Source organism: Nerophis ophidion, linkage group LG22, assembly GCF_033978795.1.
Source record: "Nerophis ophidion isolate RoL-2023_Sa linkage group LG22, RoL_Noph_v1.0, whole genome shotgun sequence".
Lineage (NCBI taxonomy): Eukaryota > Metazoa > Chordata > Actinopteri > Syngnathiformes > Syngnathidae > Nerophis > Nerophis ophidion.
This window is the reverse complement of record NC_084632.1, coordinates 20,734,176-20,759,034: the sequence shown is the minus strand read 5'-3', so window position 1 is coordinate 20,759,034 and position 24,859 is coordinate 20,734,176. Positions and strand designations below refer to the sequence as shown.

The window sequence follows — 24,859 nt, the reverse complement described above, 5'->3', positions numbered from 1 at the left end:
AATACCCTCAGAGTGTAGAAGCTTCGATATGAGTGCAGACGCGTCTAATTAATTTTTTGTTCGTGGAGGCTTCAATGTGCCTGAAGCTGACATTCTTTTTCACTTCATGGTTCTGCCACAGCATTGTTATTTTTGCATGGTGTTGTATTTTATCACCCTTTGCTACACACATAAACATGTTACAGTTAGGTATATCCATTGCAATATCGATCATATAATACAACACAATGATCGTTGTAATTGATCCCGGTTAATGCAATATCAAATCAATCTCCTCTATCCAATGGCAATCAATGTATAGTTTATTTTGTGACATCAAATGAAGAGGTTAAATGACTTAAAACAAGTATAAGGAGATGTCTATGTTGTCATGCACGTACAGTAGCAGGCACAGAAGTATCAGAAGGAGCCATAATGAAAATATAGTGAATGCCCCTCTCTCCCTGGCACGTGATCTCAGCAATCTGCGCAAGGAAGCAGCATCATTGTGCAGGTTCCGAACAATGTAAAGGGCTCTAAGAGGAAGTATAAAGCGCCTGAATATCTCCCGCTCTTTAGATGTAGAGAAGTCACAGTGTGTAGAAAATAATGGTTACTTAAAATACATGTCTTAACTCAGTGGTTCTCAAATGGGGGTGTGCGTACCCCTGGGGGTGCTTGAAGGTATGTCAAGGTGTATTTTGAAAAAATATTCTAAAAAAAAAAAAAAAGCAACATTTCTAAAATCCTTTATAAATATATTTATTGAATAATACTTCAACAAAATATGAAATGAAAAAAAAAATACAACAATGCCATATTCAGTGTTGACAGCTAGATTTTTTTGTGGACATGTTCCATAAGTATTGATGTTAAAGATTTCTTTTTTTGTGAAGAAATGTTTAGAATTAAGTTCATGAATCCAGATGGATCTCTATTACAATCCCCAAAGATGGCACTTTAAGTTGATGATTGCTTCTATGTGTAGAAATCTTTATTTATAATTGAATCACTTGTTTATTTTTCAACAAGTTTTTAGTTATTTTTATATCTTTATTTTTCAAAATAGTTCAAGAAAGACCACTACGATTGAGCAATGTTTTGAACTGTTATACAATTTAATAAATCAGAAACTGATGACATAGTGGTGTATTTTACTTCTTTATCTCTTTTTTTCAACCAAAAATGCTTTGCTCTGATTAGGGGGTACTTGAATTAAAAACATGTTCACAGGGGGTACATCACTGAAGAAAGGTTGAGAACCACTGTCTTAACCCACCAATTCATAGGACATTTCAAAGTATAGATTCTGTTTTAGATGGTTGCTGTTGAGTGATAGATATCCTTGCCAAAACACTGCTAAAATATTAAGTTTAGTTCTGGTTAGGATCTGTGACATTTTATCAGTAACCATAACGTAGGTAAAATAAGTATTTGATATCACCTGCTGAAATGTTAGTTTACGTCATTTGAAGATATAAACAATCCAGAAATCAAATACTAGTTTAAGATAGATACCTTGTGTGGAAAAAAATAACATTAAATACAGGTTTTAAAAACAATTGCATTCTATGTAAGGAAAATATGCCTTCTGACCCCAAAAATAGTCTGTGAAGCACACAAATTGCCACAAGACAGTGCTCCTAATCTCAGCTTGTTGTGTGGATAAGACACCTGTCACATCAACAGTCTCTTCCATTGACACTTCACCACCACTAGACATGTACAAGACTAGAATGGACTTCAAGACCAGAGATTTTTAGGCTCTGATCTCTTAATGGTCAGTGTGCTGTACCGTTGTTGGGTTTACTGTGATTTCTGGCCTTTAGAGCACACCTACAAATAAGCTGCATCCACCTCATTTTTGGTTCCATTTTATTTTGTACATATATCGGCCAAACAAGTATATAAGCCGAAGGTGTACACATTGAAACAAGGGCTGTCAAATGATTACTTTTTTTAATCACGTTTGGGAATTTGGATCAATCATGATTAATCACAAGTGACTACTTGCTTGTATGGTGGAAATTAGGTGAATAAGATCCCCAATATTTGTACACACATACATTTTTGTTGTCAGAATGTCATCCAGGCACATTTTTAAAGGTTTTCCTTAAAAGCTTTTCACTTTGTTGCACAAAACTTGGTAACAATTGTATCAAAAGTTTTTCCATACTGTATTTTGGAGTAAAATTTGCCAGCGAGCACACCAGTTGGAACCTCCTCACCCATTTGTGTACTGACATATGCATTGATCTGATCACTGACCGTAAAGGGGTTAAAGTAAAAGCTTGCACATTTAAGTGTGCTTGTGATTAATGCGAAAAGTTTTGTGATTAATCACGAGTTAATTTTTTAATTCTGACAACCCTAAATGAAACAAAATATTTACACAGGCGTTGGTGCTCATTCACAAACTTTTTTTTTTTTTTTTTTTTTTTGGTCCTGTCCAGCTTCTCAGGCAAATCATATAGTTGATGTAGATGCCCATATCGGTTGTTCAGATTGACTTTACAAAAGAGAAGTGTAGGATACTTCTCTTGTTACCTTATTTGTATTTGACTTTATTGAATGTATTTATATTATAATTTGGTGCAGCCGGGCCGGAGCAGGAGGGGATAGAAAGAGAAAAAAAGGAAGACAGAGGGGGAAATTGTGGGGACAAGAGGGGGATTAGACAGAGACAAAAACAACAGCAAACACAACAATAACTACAACAACAACAATAGAGCAACACCAGCACATACGCTATATACAAATATGATGATAAAAGTGATGGCAAAAAAGCAGTTAGTGAAATAAATAATAATACAGAAATGACAATGAGCATATTTACACTATAAAAGGAGCATTACAAATACCAATGGAGATAGCGCTACTGGTAATGAACAATACCAATAATTTACCTTTATGATCAACAATACAGTTGTTCAAATGCAACAATACATTTACGTAATGATAACTAGAGATAAAAAATGAATACCGAAAAAACTTAACAAAAGACAGTGCCTGTAACCCGTCATAAAGTAGCCTAGTAACGCCGTCTTCTTCCTTCTTCTGCGGGCTATAATTGCTAAAGTCGTCCTCTTAGGTGCGTGGCACTCTGGTCGTTTTTGGTCTGTTAGTGGTGGTGGATTTCCGTTCCGTGCATTTTTTCATTTCTTCTCCATAATGGGTTAAATGACTGGCTAACTAATTTTGTTAGCGCGTCTGATTTAATGTGAACAATTTCATTGGTTTGGTATGACAAGGCTAAATTTATTGGCTGCATGTAAATTGTGAACTTGGAAAAATCCATAATTTATCGCAACCGCGACCCCGAAAGGGAATAAGCGGTAGAAAATGGATGGATGGATGGAAAAAAGTAGAGGCTTATAGCCCGAATATTATAAAAATGTTGTATCTCCAAAACCCTCAGCTGCATAAGTTACAGTGGTATTATGCTCAGACGTTAACAGTTTGTAGTACCGTATTTTTCGGACTATAAGTCACAGTTTTTTTCATAGCCTTGGACAGGGGTGTGACATATACTCAGGAGCGACTTATGTGTGAAATTATTAACACATTACCGTAAAAAACCAAAAAATATTATTTAGCTCATTCATGTAAGAGACTAGACGAATAAGATTTCATGGGATTTAGCGATTAGGAGTGGCAGATTGTTTGGTAAACGTATAGCATGTTCTATATGTTATAGTTATTTGAATGACTCTTGCCTCGTGCCTGGTATGTTACGTTAACATACCAGGCACATACTCAGTTGGTTATTTATGCGTCATATAACGTACACTTATTCAGCCTGTTGTTCACTATTCTTTATTTATTAGGGCCTGCATGGCCTATTATTCTTTCTTTATTATTCCACACCTATGATCTGTAATTTGACCCCCTTAACATGCTTCAAAACTCACCAAATTTGACACACACATCGGGTTGGCAAACCTTCCCAACATATTAAGCAACCGAACCCCAAAAATTAAAACTGCGCTCTAGCGCCCCCTAGGAAAAAACTCAGACAAAACTGTTTGTAACTTCTGTTAAGAATGTCGTACAGAAATGAAACAAAAACCTATATATAGGGCTGACTTACACCTAGATTTCATAATTTTATCTTCTAGGGCAAAAATCTTGCAAAAACCCATTCAAAGCTAAATTTTCGCGAAAAAATGCAATTTTTGCCTCTTTGAGCTGTAATTTGACCCCCTTAAAATGCTTCAAAACTCACTAAACTTAGCACACACAAGGACTGGCGAAAATTGCGATCTAATAAAAAAAAACAAACACCAACACTCAAAATTGCGCTCGAGCGCAATTTTTGAATAAAACAGAAAAAACTGCTCCAAGGAAGAAAACACAGACAAAACTGCTTGTAACTTCCAGTAGGAATGTCCGGTAGTAATTTGACTTCCTTAACATGCTTCAAAACTCACCAAATTTTACACACACATCAGGACTGACGAAAATGTCCATCTAATAAAAAAACAAACCCCAAAAATCTAAATTGCGCTCTAGCGCCCCCTAGGAAAAAAAAACAGACAAAACTGCTTGTAACTTCTGTTAGGAATGTCGTAGACACATGAAACAAAAACCTCTGTGTAGGTCTGACACACAACAGACTGACAAACACAACAGAACAAATACCCAGACACCCTTGCAGCACTAACTCTTCCGGGATGCCAAAATATACCCCCCCCCAAGCAATAATAACGTTTTACTCATGCACTTTCTCTTGCTACTTCAAGACTTGAATGTTTAATTCATTCATTATTGTTATTTTATTTGCAAATGTATTATTAGCCTGTGGAAAAAGTTTATTTTGATATTTACCTCAGAAGGCTGCAAATAGAAAAGAGGCATTCAATTTGTATTTAAATTTTATTTGATATGCCATTTATATTTTTTAATTATTATTATTATTATTATTATTTAAAACTCGATTTTACATGTCACTATAAAGTTATATAAGCCTTGCTTGTTCAATATTCAATGCAAAACTTGTTTGGGTCCCTATTAAAAGGTTAATTTGTTCAACCTTGGCCCGTGGTTTTGTTCAGTTTTAAATTTTGGCCCACTCTGTATTTGAGTTTGACACCCCTGTTCTAGTGGGTGGCTTATGTGTGGGAATCAGTCTCTTCACCAACAGTGCAGAGGCTAGACAGGCAGTTAATTTTGCTGCTTCTATGTACAATTTTTTGCTGTGCTGATTGCCTCTTGTTTGCCTTGCAAACTGCCAGATGGAGGAACATTACAATAATGGAATGCGTATGCCCAGTAGATGCTATCCATCCTCTATTAGATTGTGTGGTTATAACACAAAGGCACGATTGAAATGCATAGCACGAGACATTGGATTGAGTTTTTTTGTTCTCATTTGGCCAAACGTCGCAGACATCAAGGGTGTTACCGTCTTTTAAACAAATGTCTAATACATGTTCTGTGGTGCATTTGTGTTTTGCGTAGATAGTGACAGCGAAATCTCCAGCGGGACGGGAGATGTTTCCAAAGATTGTCCTGAAAAAATCCTCGAGTCATGGGGAGGAATCCTCACCAGATGGTAGGACCAAAAAACTTTACCTCATAAAAAGTAATCATATTTTCTAAAGACTTTACTCACTTTTACACATTTTTAGTGGAATAAAACATGTAACACAAGTATATGATATTGCATTACATTGGTTTGCTACTTTTTCAGCAAACTATTTGCTGAACAATGTATGACCTTGCAGCATTTACTTGTTTATGCATCAGTACAAAGTAGCTATTCTGGGTAATAGATTTGTACTTACAAAGGACATAAAGTTAGTCCTATCTGCAGATGACACGACTTCATTTTTTTCAGGAGAGAACACAAAGAAGTTAATACAAATACAAACAGAATAAATAAACAAATTAAAGTGATGGGTTGCCAAAAACATACTATCTTTGAATCTCAGTAAAACTAAAATAATGCAATTTGGTAAGAACTGAAAAGAAAGTCGAACAAATTAACACAGAGTTGACACTGAAAGGGTGAAAAAAAAATGTTTAGGTGTAATAATAGATGATAGAATGAATTGAAAATCTCATATTGAAAAAAAAATATACAACATAAGAGAGAGAAACATTTCAATAATGAAAAAGCTGAATATGTTCTGGACCAAAAATCACTTTATTTTCTCTACTGCTTGTTACAATAATGTTACCATATCTAAGTTATTGTCTAGAAATATGGGGATATAACTCCAAAAGTACACTTCATTCACTAACTGTGTTACAGAAGAAGGCAGAATAATATACTGTACAACGTTGGCTATTGATAACATTCACATTCTTTATTTATTAAATCAAACATTATGAAATGCAATGATTTGGTGTAGTTGCAAACAGCTAAAATTATGTACAAAGCAAACTATAATCTTCTACCAATTGTTCTCAACAAAAGAGAAGAAAAATGCAACTTAAACATTTATATGCAAGTACAGCACTTTCGAGCTTTAGTATCTCAGTATGTGGAATTAAATTATGGAATGGATTATGCAAATAAGTCAAACTGTGTACTAGTATGATCCAGTTTAAGGAACTGTTCAAACTAAAATGTTTACAAAGTATAAGGAAGAAGAGTCTTTATAAACATTTTTAATTTATTTAAAAAGGAGATCATTTTATTTCTCCATTATGTGGATCAAAAGTTACTGAACTATTTATTGTTTATTAATGTTATTACTGTTATTTATTTACTTACTCGTTTATGTATTTATTTAGTCACTGTTTTGTGACTAAATAAAGGCGCAGTTGGGAGAGTGGTCGTGCCAGCAACCTGAGGGTTCCTGGTTCGATCACCATTTTCTACCAACTTAGTCATGTCTGTTGAATCCTTTAGCAAGACACTTCACCCTTGCTCCTGATTGGTTGTGGTTAGTGCCTTGCATGGCAGCTCCCGCCCTCAGTGTGTGAATGGGTGAAAGTGGAATTATTGTCAAAGCGCTTTGAGTACCTTGAAGGTAGAAATGCGCTATACACATATAACCCAGTTACCATTTACCATTGTGTTAGAGATTAAATACAAAGGAATGTTAGAAATTGCTATGAAACTAATACGGGGAGGTTTAAGAAAGCTCTACTTCTTCCTACTTCTTTTTAGACATGCTTTAATGGATACTGGATATGTGTGATAAATCGTATCGAAATTGTATGCATGTTTGAAATAAACTCACCATAACCATAACCAACATATTCTTCCATCCGGATAGCCGTGTTAAATTTCGCTGGTTGTTATGCTATCATGTTGTAGTTGGTATTAAAGTTACTCTAATGAAAAAAACAGAATCACTTGTAAAAATAATTTGAGTATTGGGTGTAAATGCCATTTATTGTTGCAAAGGCTGATTATTGTTGATGTATGGCATCGAGGTATGCCAATTGTGTCTTCCTTTGATGAGTTATATGACTTCCCTTCAATCACATAAACTGAAACCATATGCACTAATCCAATTAGTTCACCCAGTAAATCCAGCTGTACCATATATATGTTTATTCGTTATGCCTAATTGGTAATCCAGTTTGGATTGCAATACATTTAGAGCAAGGAATTAATATTACTGTTTCACTGTGCTATTTATATTAATACTACTGTGTTTCAGGCATGGGAACCTGTCCAGTCGTCCAAAGGGTTTGCACCCATTGGTCCGCAGCGGCATTCCTGAGCCACTGAGGGCTGAAGTATGGCAGCTGCTGGCCGGTTGCCATGACAACCACGACCTGCTTGAGCATTATCGCATACTCATCACTAAGGTAAATGAATGACAGACCAAGACAGGGTATTTTCTTTTAAAAAGTTCATTTTGGCTTGCCGGTGTATGTATGCCCAGACAACATGGAAAGACAGGTTTTTCCAAATACTTACACCTACAGGTTTTTCCGATTTATTTTCTAATATGACTCAGCCTAACGTTTAAGGTGTTATTATTATAAAGTTCCTTCAAATTGATAATCTATTGAGAATTGTTTTTTTTTAAAAAGTGCCCCTGTTTTAAGTATTACATCTTAAATATTGGAAAGAATGTGTATGAGGTGTGTTTTTGAGTGGGAGATTAGTTAATCAGCTTGCTGCAAGAGGTAGCAGCAGCTGTGGGAGGAAGTGATATAAACACACAAAGAAGACAAAGATCCGTGCTTTTTTGGGTTATATACTGTAGTCTTTCTCCGCCACCCAGGGAGATGGGTAAATCTACCTACCACAATCGAAAAGCACGAGGGATGAAGCCAGGAATAGTCTGGTTAGAAAGATGGGGAGAGTAAAAATGATGGACCCATAAATGATGTTGTCATTGAAGGAAGGATTAAGGCGGGGGAATCCTTGTAAACACCGGGCAAGCTGGCAGATTTCTCTCCTTCCTGAGTCACATGTTTTAGTTGTGGTTCACCTGCTGTGTAAATGTCTGTCCTTATCTTCCTCAGCTTGTTACTCCCTTTTATAACTCTATCTGTTAAATTGCACAAGCATTTCTGTCTTGTTTCTTTTTCTCTCCAGACCGCTTTATACTATTTGATCATTTTTTTTCCTTAACACAAAGATCCCAATCTTTTCATGGTTTTTGTTTTGTGACACAGTCTTTCTCTTCATCCGTTTTTCCATTCTTACATAAGGCCAAGCCTTTTTATTTCAGATGATTTATTCTCAATTCACTGACTGGTACACACCCACCTCCTCTGTCTTGCTGGAGTACGGTATTGATAGGCGGGTGGTCAGGCTATTAATAGCTGCACCAAATGAATGGAACTGGGGGAATATGAAGGAGAGAGGCAAAGAGGGAACAATGACAGTGATGGCTAGGATGATGTGGAGCATATTAATGCGCATTGTCTGGGCTCAGTGACAACATTATGCTAATTTACTTCAAAGTAATTGAACGGGCATCCTTATTGAAAAGGTTTAAGTGTAAATAATTGCTTTCTATTGGCAGGATATCCGAGCATGTGATTTGTCTGTAATTATTTTACATCTGATGGATCTTAAACTGATTGGCAACTACATGGTTGATGTCGATTTTTGATCCTATAAATCATTTTGAAAGATATCAAACACTTTATGGTTTGTATTTTAATTGAAATAATATGTTGGCAATGGGGGACATAGCTATTGGCTTTCCTAAAAGTCACTAAATGACACCATCGTTGTGTAATTTGCATTGTTGGCCATGACACTTGTGTGCCTCTGTAAGAAAGAGCAATATTGTTGTGGGAGAGACAACAAGTGAGTAAAATATCTTGGTCACACTTCAGGTCAGTTCCAATTTTTTTTTTGCCCATATGCAACCTGTATTGGATTTTTTTAATGTCCAAGTGAATAGTGCAATTCCGAATTTTTCATATTCGACGCAGGCCTCTTTCCTATGTGGAAAAAAAATCAGATATGTATGCGATGCATCCTAAAAGGCCTACTGAAATTAGATTTTCTTATTTAAACGGGAATAGCAGGTCCATTCTATGTGTCACACTTGATCATTTTGCAATACTGCCATATTTTTGCTGAAATGATTTAGTAGAAAACATCGACGATAAAGTTCGCAACTTTTGGTCGCTAATAAAAAAGCCTTGCCTTTACCGGAAGTAGCAGACGATGTGCGCGTGACGTCACGGGTTTTAGGGCTCCTCACATCCTCACATTGTTTATAATCATAGCCAGCAGCAGCTAGAGCTATTCGGACCGAGAAAGCGACAATTTCCCCATTAATTTGAGCGAGGATGAAAGATTCGTGGATGAGGAAATTTGAGTTGAAGGACTAGAAAAACAAAAAAAGGCAATTGCAGTGGGAGCGATTCAGATGTTATTAGACACATTTACTAGGACACATCTGGAAAATCCCTTATCTGCCTGTTGTGTTGCTAGTGTTTTAGTGAGATTAAATAGTACCTGAAAGTTGGAGGGGTGTGGCCACGGGTGTGTTGACCGCCAGAGTCTCTGAGGGAAGTCACGCAGCTGCAGCAGGACGGAAGCTCCGCTGATGTCTCCGGTAAGAGCCGACTTATTACCACAATTTTCTCATAGAAAACTGCTGGTTGACATGTAGTCGGGATCCATGTTCGCTTGACCGCTCTGATCCATAGTAAAGCTTCACCTTCGGGAATTTTAAACAAGGAAACACCGGCTGTGTTTGTGTGGCTAAAGGCTAAAGCTTCCCAACTCCATCTTTCTACTTTGACTTCTCCATTATTAATTGAACGAATTGCAAAAGATTCAGCAACACAGATGTCCAGAATACTGTGTAATTATGCGATTAAAGCAGACTACTTATAGCTTGGACCGGGCTGAAAAATAATGTCCGCTATAACCTGAGACGTCAAACGCACGCGTCATTATACCGCAACGTTCTCAACACGACATTTGGCGGGAAATTTAAAATTGCAATTTAGTAAACTAAAAAGGCCGCATTGGCATGTGTTGCAATGTTAATATTTCATCATTGATATATAAACTATCAGACTATATGGTCGGTAGTAGTGGGTTTCAGTAGGCCTTTAATGTGAAACACTCCCGTTTTAAGGTTGCATTCATTGCAGGAAATGGGTAAAAATTATGTTTTAGGGAACTTACATGAAAGTTCCACTGCTTGCCCACAGACACGTTCTTCAAGCAGACATTGAATCAAATTATCCTGTAAAACTGTGAAAATACTTGTTGTCTTCCTTCCTAATATTTTACGCACAATAATTTGGTTCAGAAAATGTTGAGTTTGATTGCACAGAATCCTTGATATTGCCACAAATGCAGCAGGAATCAGACCAACTAGAGTGGAAGCCTTGTTTTCTTCAATAAACATCGCAGTGCGTGCAACGTCATGTCCGCATGCGAGTCAGATTGCATTCATATTAGAAATCAAATTTTTTTTTGTAATGCAAACCGCCACTAAAAAGATACTATTAGACAAACAATCTGATTTCAACATTGCAGTGTGAACGTAGGCAAAAAAATAAAAAGCAAAACAAATATGTTTTGTTACACATTAACTTTCATTTGCTGTTTTTTTTTTTTTTCAATCCCCACCTTCTACTATCCTAGTCACATCCGTTTTGTCTTTAAGCAAGGCACTTCACCCTTGCTCATGATGGGGCCTGGTTTGCGCCTTGCATGGCATCAGTGTGTGAGTGTGTGTGAATGTGGAAATAGCGTCAAAGCGCTTTGAGTTCCTTAAAAAAAAATGGTAGTATAACCATTTACCATTTCATGTTTCCAATAACGAGGCATGGGAAGTTGATGAGATTTTTCCCGTTATGAATTCACTTTCGATTCTGCTTAACGATTGTTTTGTTTTTTTATCGGTTCTCTTATCGATTATTTCAGCATCAGCATTGTGTAGTTTAGAGGTGAAATTACCTCACAAATCCTACAGTGAGGGTTTAAGAGGTACATATGTAGCATAGAAATGTTTTTTTTTCTGTAAATAGGTGTAAGAAATAAATATTCTTCTGTAGAATTTAACAAAATAAGTCATGTGGAAATTACACAAGAATATAACAACCATGTGATATTACATGCAAAGTGAGATATGTAAATAAAGGCTTGACATAGCTCACTTCGCAAGCAGTGAGTTAATATCATGTTAGTTCACATTTGTAGTAGAATTGCCGACATGAATGGACTTTTGCACGATAATCTGATTTTTTTGAGTTTCAAAGATATAAAGGGAATGACTGAGTGAGAATTTGTTGCAAGGAAAATCTTCAAGTTTTCTCAGACTTCAATTGAACATTCACCTACCGAATACAAAGAGTGTCTAATGTGGCAAATATCTGCAAGCTTTTGACCACAAACTTAGTAACTGATCGGTGACATTCGTCTCGCGGCAGGCGTGAAGTAGAGCTAGTACTGCCTACCTTGCAGCCAGTCAAAATCTCTCTCTCGTCATTCTCACCTAAATGAGAAGGCATTTATTTCACTTTGACAAATAATAGCACAAACATCATGGGTGGTGTTATGTTAGTATCTGTTGTATTTACGCCATGGTACTGCTGCTAGAATGACATGCATGAGAACGGTTAAAACAAGCGGCATTCATTTATTGTTTTTGCATGCTGTGTGTTCAATTGTTTTAGCATGTTGCTGGTATATCGTGCTCTTGATGAAGTAGCAGCCTTGCAATTATTAAAAGTATTGCTGTTGCAATCTTTTCTTTTAAAAAGACCATGGAGCTTTTCTGCCACCCTGGGCGCTATGTTGTTTTCTGACATCACGCCGCATATTGCGTCATTCCCACCCACAGGAATCGTTTAGAGACTCGTTGGAAAAAATTGGTAGCGATTCCAAGGAATCGATACACTGGTAACCAGTTCTTCTTCAGAACCGTTTTTCCATATACAATCTTTACCAATAATACCAAAAAAGTCACGACTGCAGGCTAAATTTGCGACAAAGTTGACAACTCTGATCTCTCCTACTACGTCTTCCTATTCTCATTTAGGGACGGCGTAGCGCGGTTTGAAGGGTGGCTGTGCCTGCAACCTGAGGGTTCCTAATTCAATCCCCACCTTTTACCAACCTAGTCACTGCCGTTGTGTCCTTGTGCCACCCACACTGGTTTAAATGTAACTTAGATATTGGGTTTCACTATCCAAAGCGCTTTGAGTCACTAGAGAAAAGCGCTATATAAATATACTTCAATTCACTTCACTGGAGACATAACCCATTATATGATTTTGTGTGGTCAGCAGCTAGCACCCAAATATGTTTGTGGCAGCCCATCACAAATAAATTAATGTATAGAAAACATTAAAAAATAGCACAACCATTAAAATTAAAATTAAATAAGAAATTTAAAATTTTGCTTTTAATGTCATTATACGTATGTCATTACAATATGGGTAGCAGAGGTGGGGAGTAACGCGCTACATTTACTCCGTTACATTTACTTGAGTAACTTTTGGGATAAATTGTACTTCTACGAGTAGTTTTTATGCAACATACTTTTACTTTTACTTGAGTATATTTATAGAGAAGAAACGCTACTTTTACTCCGTTCCATTTATCTACATTAAGCTCGCTACTCACTACTTTTTTTTATCGATCTATTAATGTTTGTTTTGGTTAATGACAGAGCTTCAAAGTAGAATCTACGCATGCCTGCGTTTCACCAATCACTTGCAGTCATTGGTGACGTTGGACCAATCAAACAGAGCCAGGCGGTCAGATGACCGTGATACGTAAAACCCGACTTAAATATGTTGACAAACTCCAATTCACATATCCATTGCTTATTTGGGTATTACCATTTAGTGGTCAATTGTACGGAATATGTACTGTACTGTGCAATCTAATAATAAAAGTTTCAATCAATCAATCAAAAGTGTAAAGGAAAAAAGACACTTTTTATTTCAACCGTACTTCCCGTCAAAAGCCTAAAGACTAATCGCACAGTTCCTGTCTTCACAATAAAAGCGGCGCTCCATCGCGCCTGCGTTAACAAAATAAGAGTCTCCGAAAGCCAGCGCAAACAAGATAGCAAGCTACGGAGTTTGCCGCCAATGTATTTCTTGTAAAGTGTATAAAAACTAAATGGAAGCTGGACAAATAAGATGCCAAAAACCAACGACTTTCATGTGGTATTAGACAGAAAAGAGGAACTTTTTTTCTCCTCCATTTGAAAACGTGGACGTCTGATTCCAATCAATGCAAGTCATCAGAATCAGGTAATACACCAACTTATATTCTTGTCTTCATGAAAGATAGGAATCTATGTGTTAAACATGCATGTATATTCATTAAAACACCTTCAACATGTGAACAAAAACGGCAAAATAAATAAATATAAATTATATACTGTATATATAAATGTATGTATATATATATATATATATATATATATATATATATATATATATATATATATATATGATATATGTGTGTGTGTATAAATGATATGTGTGTGTATGTATATATGAGGTAGATCACCTCGACTTGGTCATTTACTAAGTAATTGATAAACGTTGAACAACTTTTTGGAGTGTTACCATTTAGTGGTTAATTGTACGGAATATGTACTGTTCTGTACAATCTACTAATACAAGTTTTAATCAATCAATCAATCAAATCAATGAATGCCTACTGAGGCTATGGTGCTGTTAAGTTATTGTGGCTCAATGTGCCATTTTTTAAATTTTATTTTAATGTACTATTATTTGATATATATAATTGTTTTAGTTGCTTAAGAGATATTCCTGGCTCTGAATTTGCTCATTGCTATTTTTATGTTTTTGTGCATTATTTGTTGCCGTAATCAGGTTAGTCATCAGTTACTCAGTACTTGAGTAGTTTTTTCACAACATACTTTTTACTTTTACTCAAGTTAATATTTGGGTGACTACTCCTTACTTTTACTTGAGTAATAAATCTCTAAATTAACAGTACTCTTACTTGAGTACAATTTCTGGCTACTCTACCCACCTCTGATGGGTACTAAATACAAAATCTAGTACCCTCTGGGTTCGTAGCTACTAATTTATTGGTCATTTAGCAGCTTGTGGTCGGTGAGCTTGATATCATAAGATTGCAAATGTATTGTTTGGTTTTGCAATGCTCACAATTAGTCATCACACACAGTCACAACTGCACAATTTGCTACACACACCATAGCCTCAGGGCATCTGAGACATTTACAAATAACTCTTTCTCAGCTGGCGCAGCATTATATTTGTGGTTAGGTTTGGGTTTTGCTAGCGACATTTTAACAACCTTTCTCGGACCCCTAGAGCTGAACATGCCCAAGGTGTGCTACTACGCTTGAACCCACATCTTAAAAAAGCTCGTCCAGGTTTTTCGAGGCCTGGTTTTCCATAGCCCAATCACACACAGAGCAGCCAGTCTATTAAGAGGTCAGGACCTCTCCATGACAACATGGTCTGACGGCGCAATTCAGATGCCTGGAACAACAATTTCACCATGAGGGTCATTACTCTGTAAGAAACTTTGTGACAATGACTAGCCTTTTCTGTTTGAAAAATATATGTTCTACTTTTATGCAGTCCCTATAGTATTTCACGAGGCCTAAAAGGGCAGATTGTTTAAAAAGTTGCAATGTCTTGAGGCTTATTTTACTCACTTATATTACCTCATCTTGTTATTTTACTAATTTGTTCACAATGTTTTAGATGTTATCTGTAATCTAAACCCCAAAAGCACAGGATTTCAACAAATCTAACAAAATATGCATTATTTGCATATTAAAGGCCTACTGAAATGAGATTTTCTTATTTAAACGGGGATAGCAGGTCCATTCTATGTGTCATACTTGATTATTTCGCGATATTGCCATATTTTTGCTGAAAGGATTTAGTAGAGAACATCAACGATACATTTCGCAACTTTTGGTGCTGATAAAAAAGCCTTGCCTTTACCGGAAGTTCGCAGACGATGACGTCACAAGGGTGAGGGCTCCTCACGTCCTCACATTGTTTATAATGGGAGCCTCCTGCAGCAAGAGCTATTCGGACCGAGAAAACGACAATTTCCCCATTAGACTGAGCGAGGATGAAATATTTGTGGATGATGATACTGATAGCAAAGGACTAGAAAGAAATAAAATAAATAAATAAAGAAAATAAAGTTAAAAAAAGGCGATTGCATTGGGACGGATTCAGATGTTTTTAGACACATTTACTAGGATAGTTCTGGGAAATCCCTTATCTTTCTGTGTTGCTAGTGTTTTAGTGAGATTAAATAGTACCTGATAGTCGGACGGCAGATACAAGGACGGCGCAAACTCCACAGATTTCCGGTAAGAGGCGACTTTTTAACACAATTTTCTCACCGAAACCTGCCGGTTGACAAGTGGTCGGGAAGCATGTTTGCTTGACCGCTCTGATCCATAGTAAAGCTTCGCCTCTGGGAATTTTAAACAAGGAATCACCGTGTGTTTGTGTGACTAACGACTAAAGCTTCCCAACTCCATCTTTCTACTTTGACTTCTCCATTATTAATTGAACAAATTGCAAAAGATTCAGCAACACAGATGTCCAGAATACTGTTTAATTGCGTGATGAAAAGAGACGACTTTTAGCCGCAAATGGTGCTGCGCTAATATTTCCTGACAGTCCGTGACGTCACGCGCATTCGTCATCATTCCGCGACGTTTTCAACAAGAAACTCCGCGGGAAATTTAAAATTGCAATCTAGTAAACTAAAAAGGCCGTACTGGCATGTGTTGCAATGTTAATATTTCATCATTGATATATAAACTATCAGACTGCATGGTCGGTAGTAGTGGGTTTCAGTAGGCCTTTAAACTCCTGTGCAGTGCACATGAACATTGACAGTCATTTACCAGTCACCCTAAAACAGACGGCCCGTGAGTGACGCCATACCCATATTCAGGTTCAGTTCAGAGACAAACCATTTTGCAGAAAATTCCTAAAACTAGAGTGCTCCTGTTGTCTAGAGAAACTTGAACCATTGTAAACACATTGGCAGACACTTGCATTGACATTTTAACCTTGCTTGAAAACAAACACCGGGGTCCAAATTTGTGAATTACAAAACTGAGGCGTTCCTCAAGGCACCCTTTTAAAGTTATCTCTTTTTTGGCAGTTATAATTTTTTTCCCAATGTGATTTTTTTCTTACTAAGGTGTTGCTGTAGCTTGTTTACTTCCGATGCAGTCAGTAGTCATTGCTTTATTTTCTTTAGTGATACTAGTGGTGTTCCTCAAGGATCCATTTCAGAAAATACCAGAAAATATTTTCAAGATTCAAGATTGTTTGTCTTTTGCCCAGTTAAACAGTTTGCCGTACAATGAAAATCTTACTTTGCTAGTCCGCCCTTCAACAAGTCACACAGTACTTAGCAAAAAATAAAAATAATGTTTGTATTACAACTAGAGATGTTCTGATCCCGATCATGGGATCAAATCGGGGCTCATATTTGCCTTTTTGAACTTATTGGCAATCTGCTGAAAAACTGCCTCGTTTGTCTCATCTTTACCACGGCTGTGTCCCAATGTGTACTAACGTGAAAGTTTCATTCAGAAGGGATGCACATTCAGGGAAATGCAACTATATTTGCATATTCCTTGTTACACACACACCCCCACACACCTTGCGCCTGCACTGCGCAGAGGATTCTGGGAGATGTAGTTTATTATCAGACCCAGTCAACGCCAAAGTGCCAGAAAAAAACTACACCCCAAAGTTTTGTTTGATCATGGCTAGAGATGTCCGGCCGATATTATCGGTCAACAAATGCTTTAAAATGTAATATCGGAAATTATCGGTTTTGGTTTCAACATTATCGGTATCAGTTTCAAAATGTGCCAATAAACCTTAAAGGCACTGCGTTTGCTGCCGGCCCAGTCACATAACATATGCGGCTTTTACACACAAGTGAATGCAAGCATACTTGATTAACAGCCATACAGGTCAAACTGAGGGTGGCCGTATAAACAACTTTAACACTGTTACAAATATGTGCCACACTGTGAACCCACACCAAACAAGAATGACAAACACATTTCGGAGAACATCCGCACCGTAACACAACAGAACAAATACCCAGCCTCCCTTGCAGCACTAACTCTTCCGGGACCTACAATATACACCCCTGCTAGCACCAAACCCCGCCCCCTCCCCACAACCCCGCCCACCTCAACATCACCTCATTGTTGGCAAGTATGCTCTAGTACAGTGGTTCTCAACCTTTTTTCAGTGATGTACCCCCTGTGAACTTTTTTTTGATTCAAGTACCCCTAATCAGAGCAAAGCATTTTTGGTTCAAAAAAAGAGATAAAAAAGTAAAATACAGCACTATGTCATCAGTTTCTGATTTATTAAATTGTATAACAGTGAAAAATATTGATCATTTGTAGTGGTCTTTCTTGAATTATTTGGAAAAAAAGATATAAAAATAACTAAAAACTTGTTGAAAAATAGATAAGTGATTCAATTATAAATAAAGACTTCTACTCATAGAAGTAATCATCAACTTAAAGTGCCCTCTTTGTGGATTGTAATAAAGATCCATCTGGATTCATGAACTTAATTCTAAACATTTATTCACAAAAAAGAAATCTTTAACATCAATATTTATGGAACATGTCCACAAAAAATCTAGCTGTCAAGACTGAATATTGCATTGTTGCATTTCTTTTCACAGTTTAAAAACTTACATTCCTATTTTGTTGAAGTATTATTTAATAAATATATTTATAAAGGATTTTTGAAATGTTGCGTTTTTTTAGAATATTTAAAAAAAATCTCACGTATCCCTTGGCATACTTTCAAGTACCCCCAGGGGTACGCGTACTCCCATTTGAGAACCACTGCTTTAGTATACTCTGGACTGAAGCTGTGTGCCTTCATTGTTTTTGTAGCTGTTGTTTTGAGGCATGTTTGAAACAAATAGAAAATAATGCACTTTGTGAAAGTCAAAGTATAGTATTTCCCATAGTTGTAATGGGTATCAGGATTATCTCAGGGACAGCATGTCCCAAATTCCAAGCTATTTTGAGGCATGTTAAAAAAAAATAAAGCCCTTGTGACTTTAATAATAAATATGGCAGTGCCATGTTGGCATTTTTTTCCATAACCTGAGTTGATTTATTTTGGAAAACCCTGTTACATTGTTTAATGCATCCAACGGGGCATCACAACAAAATTAGGCATAAGAATGTGTTAATTTCACTACTTTATATATCGGTATTGGTAATTAAGAGTTGGCAAAAAAGCCATTATCGGACATCGCTAATCATGGCGTTATTATGAAGACTTTGAAATCGAATTACAATACCATTACGCTCCTAAATTTGAAAATTTTTAACTGAATGAGACACCCAGAATGTACATGAAAATAAAGAATGTGGGGATTTACAGTATTAACTATGAACAATAAAACACTGAACATAAACAACATATGAACATCGCTCATCTTTTACTTCTTAGACAACTTCTTTGATCAATATCTTTTACAATCAAGCAAAACGCAACAAACATTGCAAAATATGAAGGCAAAGGGTAGAAAAAACTACAATCTGATATAATATTACTTATGCAGGGATTGGACTAAGTTGGAAAGTCATGTATTTTTTGTGGGTGTTTGTTGAATATGAATGAAGTGGCAAAATTGCAGCATCCCAAAATTCACAAGGGTCTGCTTATTGTATGTATGTCCAGGGTTTCCCACACATTCATTTATTTGTTGCGACCCGCCACGAAAGAATTACAGCCGCCACAAATTAAAAAAATAAATAAATAAATAAATAAAATGTTTTATTTTTTTCCCCCCGGGTTTTGACTCGCTCGACCGCTCATAAAAGCAATGGGACTCTGTCTGTGAATAGAGCTTGTAGTTACATATTATATAAATATGTATATACATATGTACATAAGGTGTTGTAATTATATTCCAACTCCGCGTTCTTCTTGGTCATCGCCACCGCCACCCAACCTCCCTCCCCCCCTCACCCCGCCGCCCGACCACACCACCACAAATAGATGCCTGACCTGTGGGAAACACTGATGTTGATTCTTTTTGCTGCACATAATGATTGTATCAATTCCTCACTGACTGTGTTGATAGACAGACTGTATTTGTTTCTAAAGAAGCAAATGCAAGACACAAGTGTCAGTGCTCCGTTATATTCTAGGAAGAAATCAGACGGTACATGTGCAACGGGTCATTAACAGTGTCATTTGCGAAAGAAAAGAGACATCCATGCTCATGAATTGCGAAATTACAATTTGAATAGATCATGGCAATTTATATCTATTATAGTACAGTAGAACTGAAACAAAATAGTATGAAAACTAACATATTTTCTCTCTTATTTATGGATACTTATAAAAAAAATTCCACCATCCAGTTCAAAACAAGTATATTTTTGAATCTATACATGTCTAAAATCCATCACTTATCAGTATGGGCTCTTTTTTTTTTTTTTATCAATAAAAGCCTTTTTAAAGAGAAGAACACTTGTGCTTCTAGCTCTTCCGTGTGTGTTGGGGCCAGCTGCACTACATGGTTGCCACACAGCCGATCCACACCACTGCCACCCTTTCTTTTTTTACAGCATGGGTCTATTCACAACCCCCTCCATCTCTGTGTGTGTCTCCATAATGTAGCCCTCCAGCTCCAATTCACATATCCATTGCATGAACCCAGCAGGCCCTATAAAAGGATACCCTTCTGTTCCCTCACAACCTATCAAATAACAAGTCCGATACATTTTTGTACACAAACTGTCATATAGAGACAAGGGGCAAGTAACAAAAATGTACATCTGTGTTATTACTTGCGTGTAGTCGGGTATTTCATAGCACTGTTATTTCTGTTATAGTCATAATTGCTGACATATTGTAGTGACTGCTCCTACTTTGTGTGTGTGTGTGTGTGTGTGTGTGTGTGTGTGCGTGTGTGTGTGTTAGCATAGCCTCCTAGCCATCCTGACACTGATATGACAGCAAGGATTAGGGAGATCCAGCCTACAGCATTTTCTCCAATCACAACATTTCTGTGTGCCTTTCTTAGTACAGACTGTAGCCACACAGAATGGGGGAAGTTGTCTTCTCCTCGAAGCTCATATTAAGTGAAACACAATTTAACAAAAACATGCAGTGATGGTACATACACAGTACAACGACCACCATGCATTTTGTGTAATAATAGAAGCATTTCAAAACGGGTTGGAAATGCTACTAATTTGGCTGCTGGCGTATGCAGTAACATATTGCATCGTTGCACTCAATCATCATATTGCACTGATAATTTTCCGGTCTTCACAATATACAATGAAAACTGTAGAGAGAGGGAAAAAAAATTAATACATCTTAACAAAAAAATTACACACAGCGAAAATAATTATTGCACTTTTTTTGGAATGTTGCCTATCTTTCACAATCATTATGAAAGACATTATCATGGATGGATTTTTTTTTTTATGCATTCCAAATAATAAATAACATAAATAAAAATAATCTGACAGCAAAGCCAATGGGAGCTCCGCTATTCCATCCATGCAATCTTATAAATAACCAAAAGTAATAACAATATTCCATTTACATTTTGTGACTTGAATATTAACCAAGTATTAGTGATATTGTTATTATAAGTGCTAATGCAGACAGACTATTTTTAGCGGCGAGGTAATACTTCCGTTTTTCCCTAAGTTTAGATCATCTAGGGGTCTGCTGTTTCCTGGCTTCCTTGTTGCCTGTAAATTCATTTTAGATCAGGCCTGGGCAATTATTTTGAAAAAAATGTGTCTGGGGGCCGGTATATCTCTTTTTAGGAAAACTAATACAAAACTTCACAATAAAGTCCGATTGAATGCTAAAAATGTTATAACAGACCGCCTTAAAAACGGAATGAAATTTTAATTTTTTCTATGAACGATAAAACCCTGATTATTGAGAACATATGAACGTCACACCCCCTCTCAATTGACATATTTTACAATCCAGCCAAATGCAACAAACACAGCGAAATATGAACGTGAAGGGTAGTAAAATAAAAAAACATCTACAATCTGATATATGTGATGTATCACTAAGCTTTAGAACTTTCTTGTAAAAATCTCCTTCCACGTCTGTCCCTGACACCCACATTTCAGGCTGGACGCTCTGGAAACACTCTGTGGAAACGCTCCCCACCCACACTGCTTGGTGCCTAGTCTGACCTGCTGTGACGTACTGTAGATGACCATAGTAACTAGTAGGGCTGTACGGTATTCAGGTATTAGTATAGTACTGCGATACTAATTAATCATATTCGGTACCATACCGCCACTGAAAAGTACCGGTCCGCCACACCCTAAGATTTTTTGTTAAAAAAAAAGCCAATAATGCAATTTTTTTCTGGTCCCCTTTCTTTAGATAAGAATCGAAAAGTACCGAAAAGTATTAAAATAATATTGGTATCAGGACAACACTAGTCACCAAAATATCCATTCCAACCATTGAAATATGTTGTATAGTTCAAGACTTATGGTAATTTGAAAACATCACTGCAAATCATAATAGCGACTACACTTTCCATCTTAAAGATCTAAAAAAATATTTGGGAATGTCCGGCGGGCCAGATTGAAAAGCATGTGGCCCCCGGGCCTTAATTTGCTCAATTCTGTTCTAGATTATAAATCATGCATCTCACCTGGACATGAGACATCTGAATAGGTAATCCGACAAGCTGGGACACTTTGTTAGCCAATTTAGACCTGGAACTGGCGAGAACGGTACGAAAAGTACTTGTTCTCCCCACACCTACACCCTGTTTCTTCGTGAGCATTATGAAACATTTTTGATCAAAATAGGAATATATGATATTACAATATGAAAATACAAAAAAAAAAAAAAAAAAGCCACAATAGAAATATCCATCCATCCATTTTCTACCACTTGTCCTTCTCAAGGTCGCTGGGATGGCTGTAGCCCATCTCAGCTGCATTCGGGCGAAAGCGGGTTACACCCTGGATAAGTTGCCACCTCATCGCAGGGCCAACATAGATCGACAGACAACATTCACACTCACATTCACACACTAGGGCCAATTTAGTGTTGCCAATCAACCTATCCCCAGGTGTCTTTGGAGGTGAGAGGAAACCGCAATACCCAGAGGGAACTCTCGCAGTCACAGGTAGAACATGCAAACTCCACTCAGAAAGACCCCAAGCCCAGGAATCGAACCCAGGACCTTCCCATTATGAGACACCAGTACTAACCCCGGTTTTACCCCGCTGCCCAGTAATAGAAATGTTAGAACCATGGAAATCACTAAAGTAATACCAATTTACCGTACAAGACAGGAGACAAACATCAATTCATTAGCTATAGACCAGTCTCATTACTCCTCCAATTCTCTAAAATTATTGAAAAAATATTTAACAACAGATTATACAACTATATAGACAAGTATGAAGTACTGTTGGCTAGCCAATACAGATACAGAACATGTACACCTCAACATCAATGGCACTAATTGAAATATCTGAGGAAATTGTTAACACAATAGTTCATAAACTATATGTAGTTTTGATACATCTTGTAGTCTACCCCAGGGGTCAGATCTGGGACCAAAAGTATTCAATGTATAAATACATGACATTGATAAAAGCTCAAAATACCTCAAGTTAATACAATTTGCAGATGACCACTGCATTGTGCTCAGAGAAACGCACACAGGAAACGATTAAATTGGTGCAGTTGGAAGTTAACAATGTAAATAAATGGTTTAATAAAAACAGATTATCATTGGATTTAAGTAAAACTAAAACAATGCTTTTAAGAATAAGTATGGAAAATTGTTATGATCCGTTGCCTGGATCATAGTCTGTTTACTTTGTCTAGTCACTTCTGTTTTCAGTACCTCTTGATTTTGTTGATTTCAGTTGCCATGACGGCAGATTGCTCTCACCTACCTCTGGTTAGTGTTCAGGACCCTCATCTGTTGTCCGAGCACTAATCAAAGGGCTATTTAGTCTATGCCCTGGCCTCACACGGTCTGGCTTCCTAGTTTGCTTTATAAAACAAATAACGACGTTTGTTTCCTGATCTGTACCTGCTAGCTTCCACGATAGGCTTTTTTTTTTACCTGCTAGCTCCCACGCTAGCCCCTTTAGTTTTTGCCTTAAGTGCTATGAGCACGTTTTTCTTTGTTCCCGTCTGATTTATTTAAATAAATCATTTTTTTGCTACCCGCACGCTGTGTCCCAATTCTGTTGCATCCTGGGAGAACAAAACCGGCATCACCTTGTGCCCCGCCCCGGTCGTCACAGGAAGCCAGCAACAAAAAGTCCTCTCGCAGCGGCCATGGAGGAAGTGGTTTACACACCAGCACGGGCTCCAAGACTGGTTTCCACACCATCACGGGCTCCAAGACTGGTTTCCACACCAGCACCGGCTCCAAGACTGGTTTCCACAGCACCGGCTCCAAGACTGGTTTCAACACCAGCACCGGCTTCAAGACTGGTTTCTGCTTCCACGGCGTCGACGTCTCCTGCTTCCACAGCGACGGCGTCTCCTGCTTCCACGGTAACGGCGTCTCCTGCTTCCACGGCGACGACTTCTCCTGCTTCCACGGCGACGACTTCTCGTGCTTCCACTGCGACGACGTCTCCTGCTTCCACTGCGACGACGTCTCCTGCTTCCCTGGCGACGCCGACTCCTGCTTCCCTGGCGACGCCGACTCCTGCTTCCCTGGCAACGCCGACTCCTGCTCCTGCTTTCACGGCGACGCCGACTCCTGCTCCTGCTTCCACGGTGACGACGACTCCTGCTTCCTCGGCGACGACGACTCCTGCTTCCACGGCGACAATGACTCCTGCTCCTGCTTCCCTGGCGACGCCGACTCCTGCTTCCCTGGCGACGCCGACTACTGCTTCCCTGGCAACGCCGACTCCTGCTCCTGCTTTCACGGCGACGCCGACTCCTGCTCCTTCTTCCATGGCAACGACGACGACTCCTGCTCCTGCTTCCACGGTGACGACGACTCCTGCTTCCTCGGCGACGACGACTCCTGCTTCCACGGCGACAATGACTCCTCTTGCTCCTGCTTCCACGGCGACGACTCCTCTTGCTCCTGCTTCCACGGCGACGACTCCTCTTGCTCCTGCTTCCACGGCGACTACTCCTCTTGCTCCTGCTTCCACGGCGACGACTCTTGCTCCTCCTTCCCCGGCGACAACTCCTCCTGCTCCTGCTTCCACGATGGCGACGGCTCCTCCTGCTCTTGCTTCCACGATGGCGGCGACTCCTGCTTCCACGACGACGCCTGCCACTTCAATCAATCAATCAATCAATCAATGTTTATTTATATAGCCCTAAATCACAAATGTGATTTAGGGCAAGGAAAACTCACACCCAGTGGGCAAAGACAACTCACACCCAGTAGGACGCCAGTGACAATGATGACTATGAAAACCTTGGAGAG

At 38.0% G+C, this 24,859-nt stretch overlaps 1 protein-coding gene across 1 annotated transcript in view; it reads left to right on the top strand.

Annotated features, from left to right (window-relative positions):
* Positions 1–24,859, top strand: part of rabgap1l (RAB GTPase activating protein 1-like) — a 258,076-nt gene that overhangs the window by 56,841 nt on the left and 176,376 nt on the right. The window contains exons 12-13 of the mRNA XM_061883477.1: positions 5,440–5,533; positions 7,599–7,749. Of these exons, the coding sequence (XP_061739461.1) occupies positions 5,440–5,533; positions 7,599–7,749 (245 nt within the window). The remainder of the gene's footprint in view (positions 1–5,439; positions 5,534–7,598; positions 7,750–24,859) is intronic.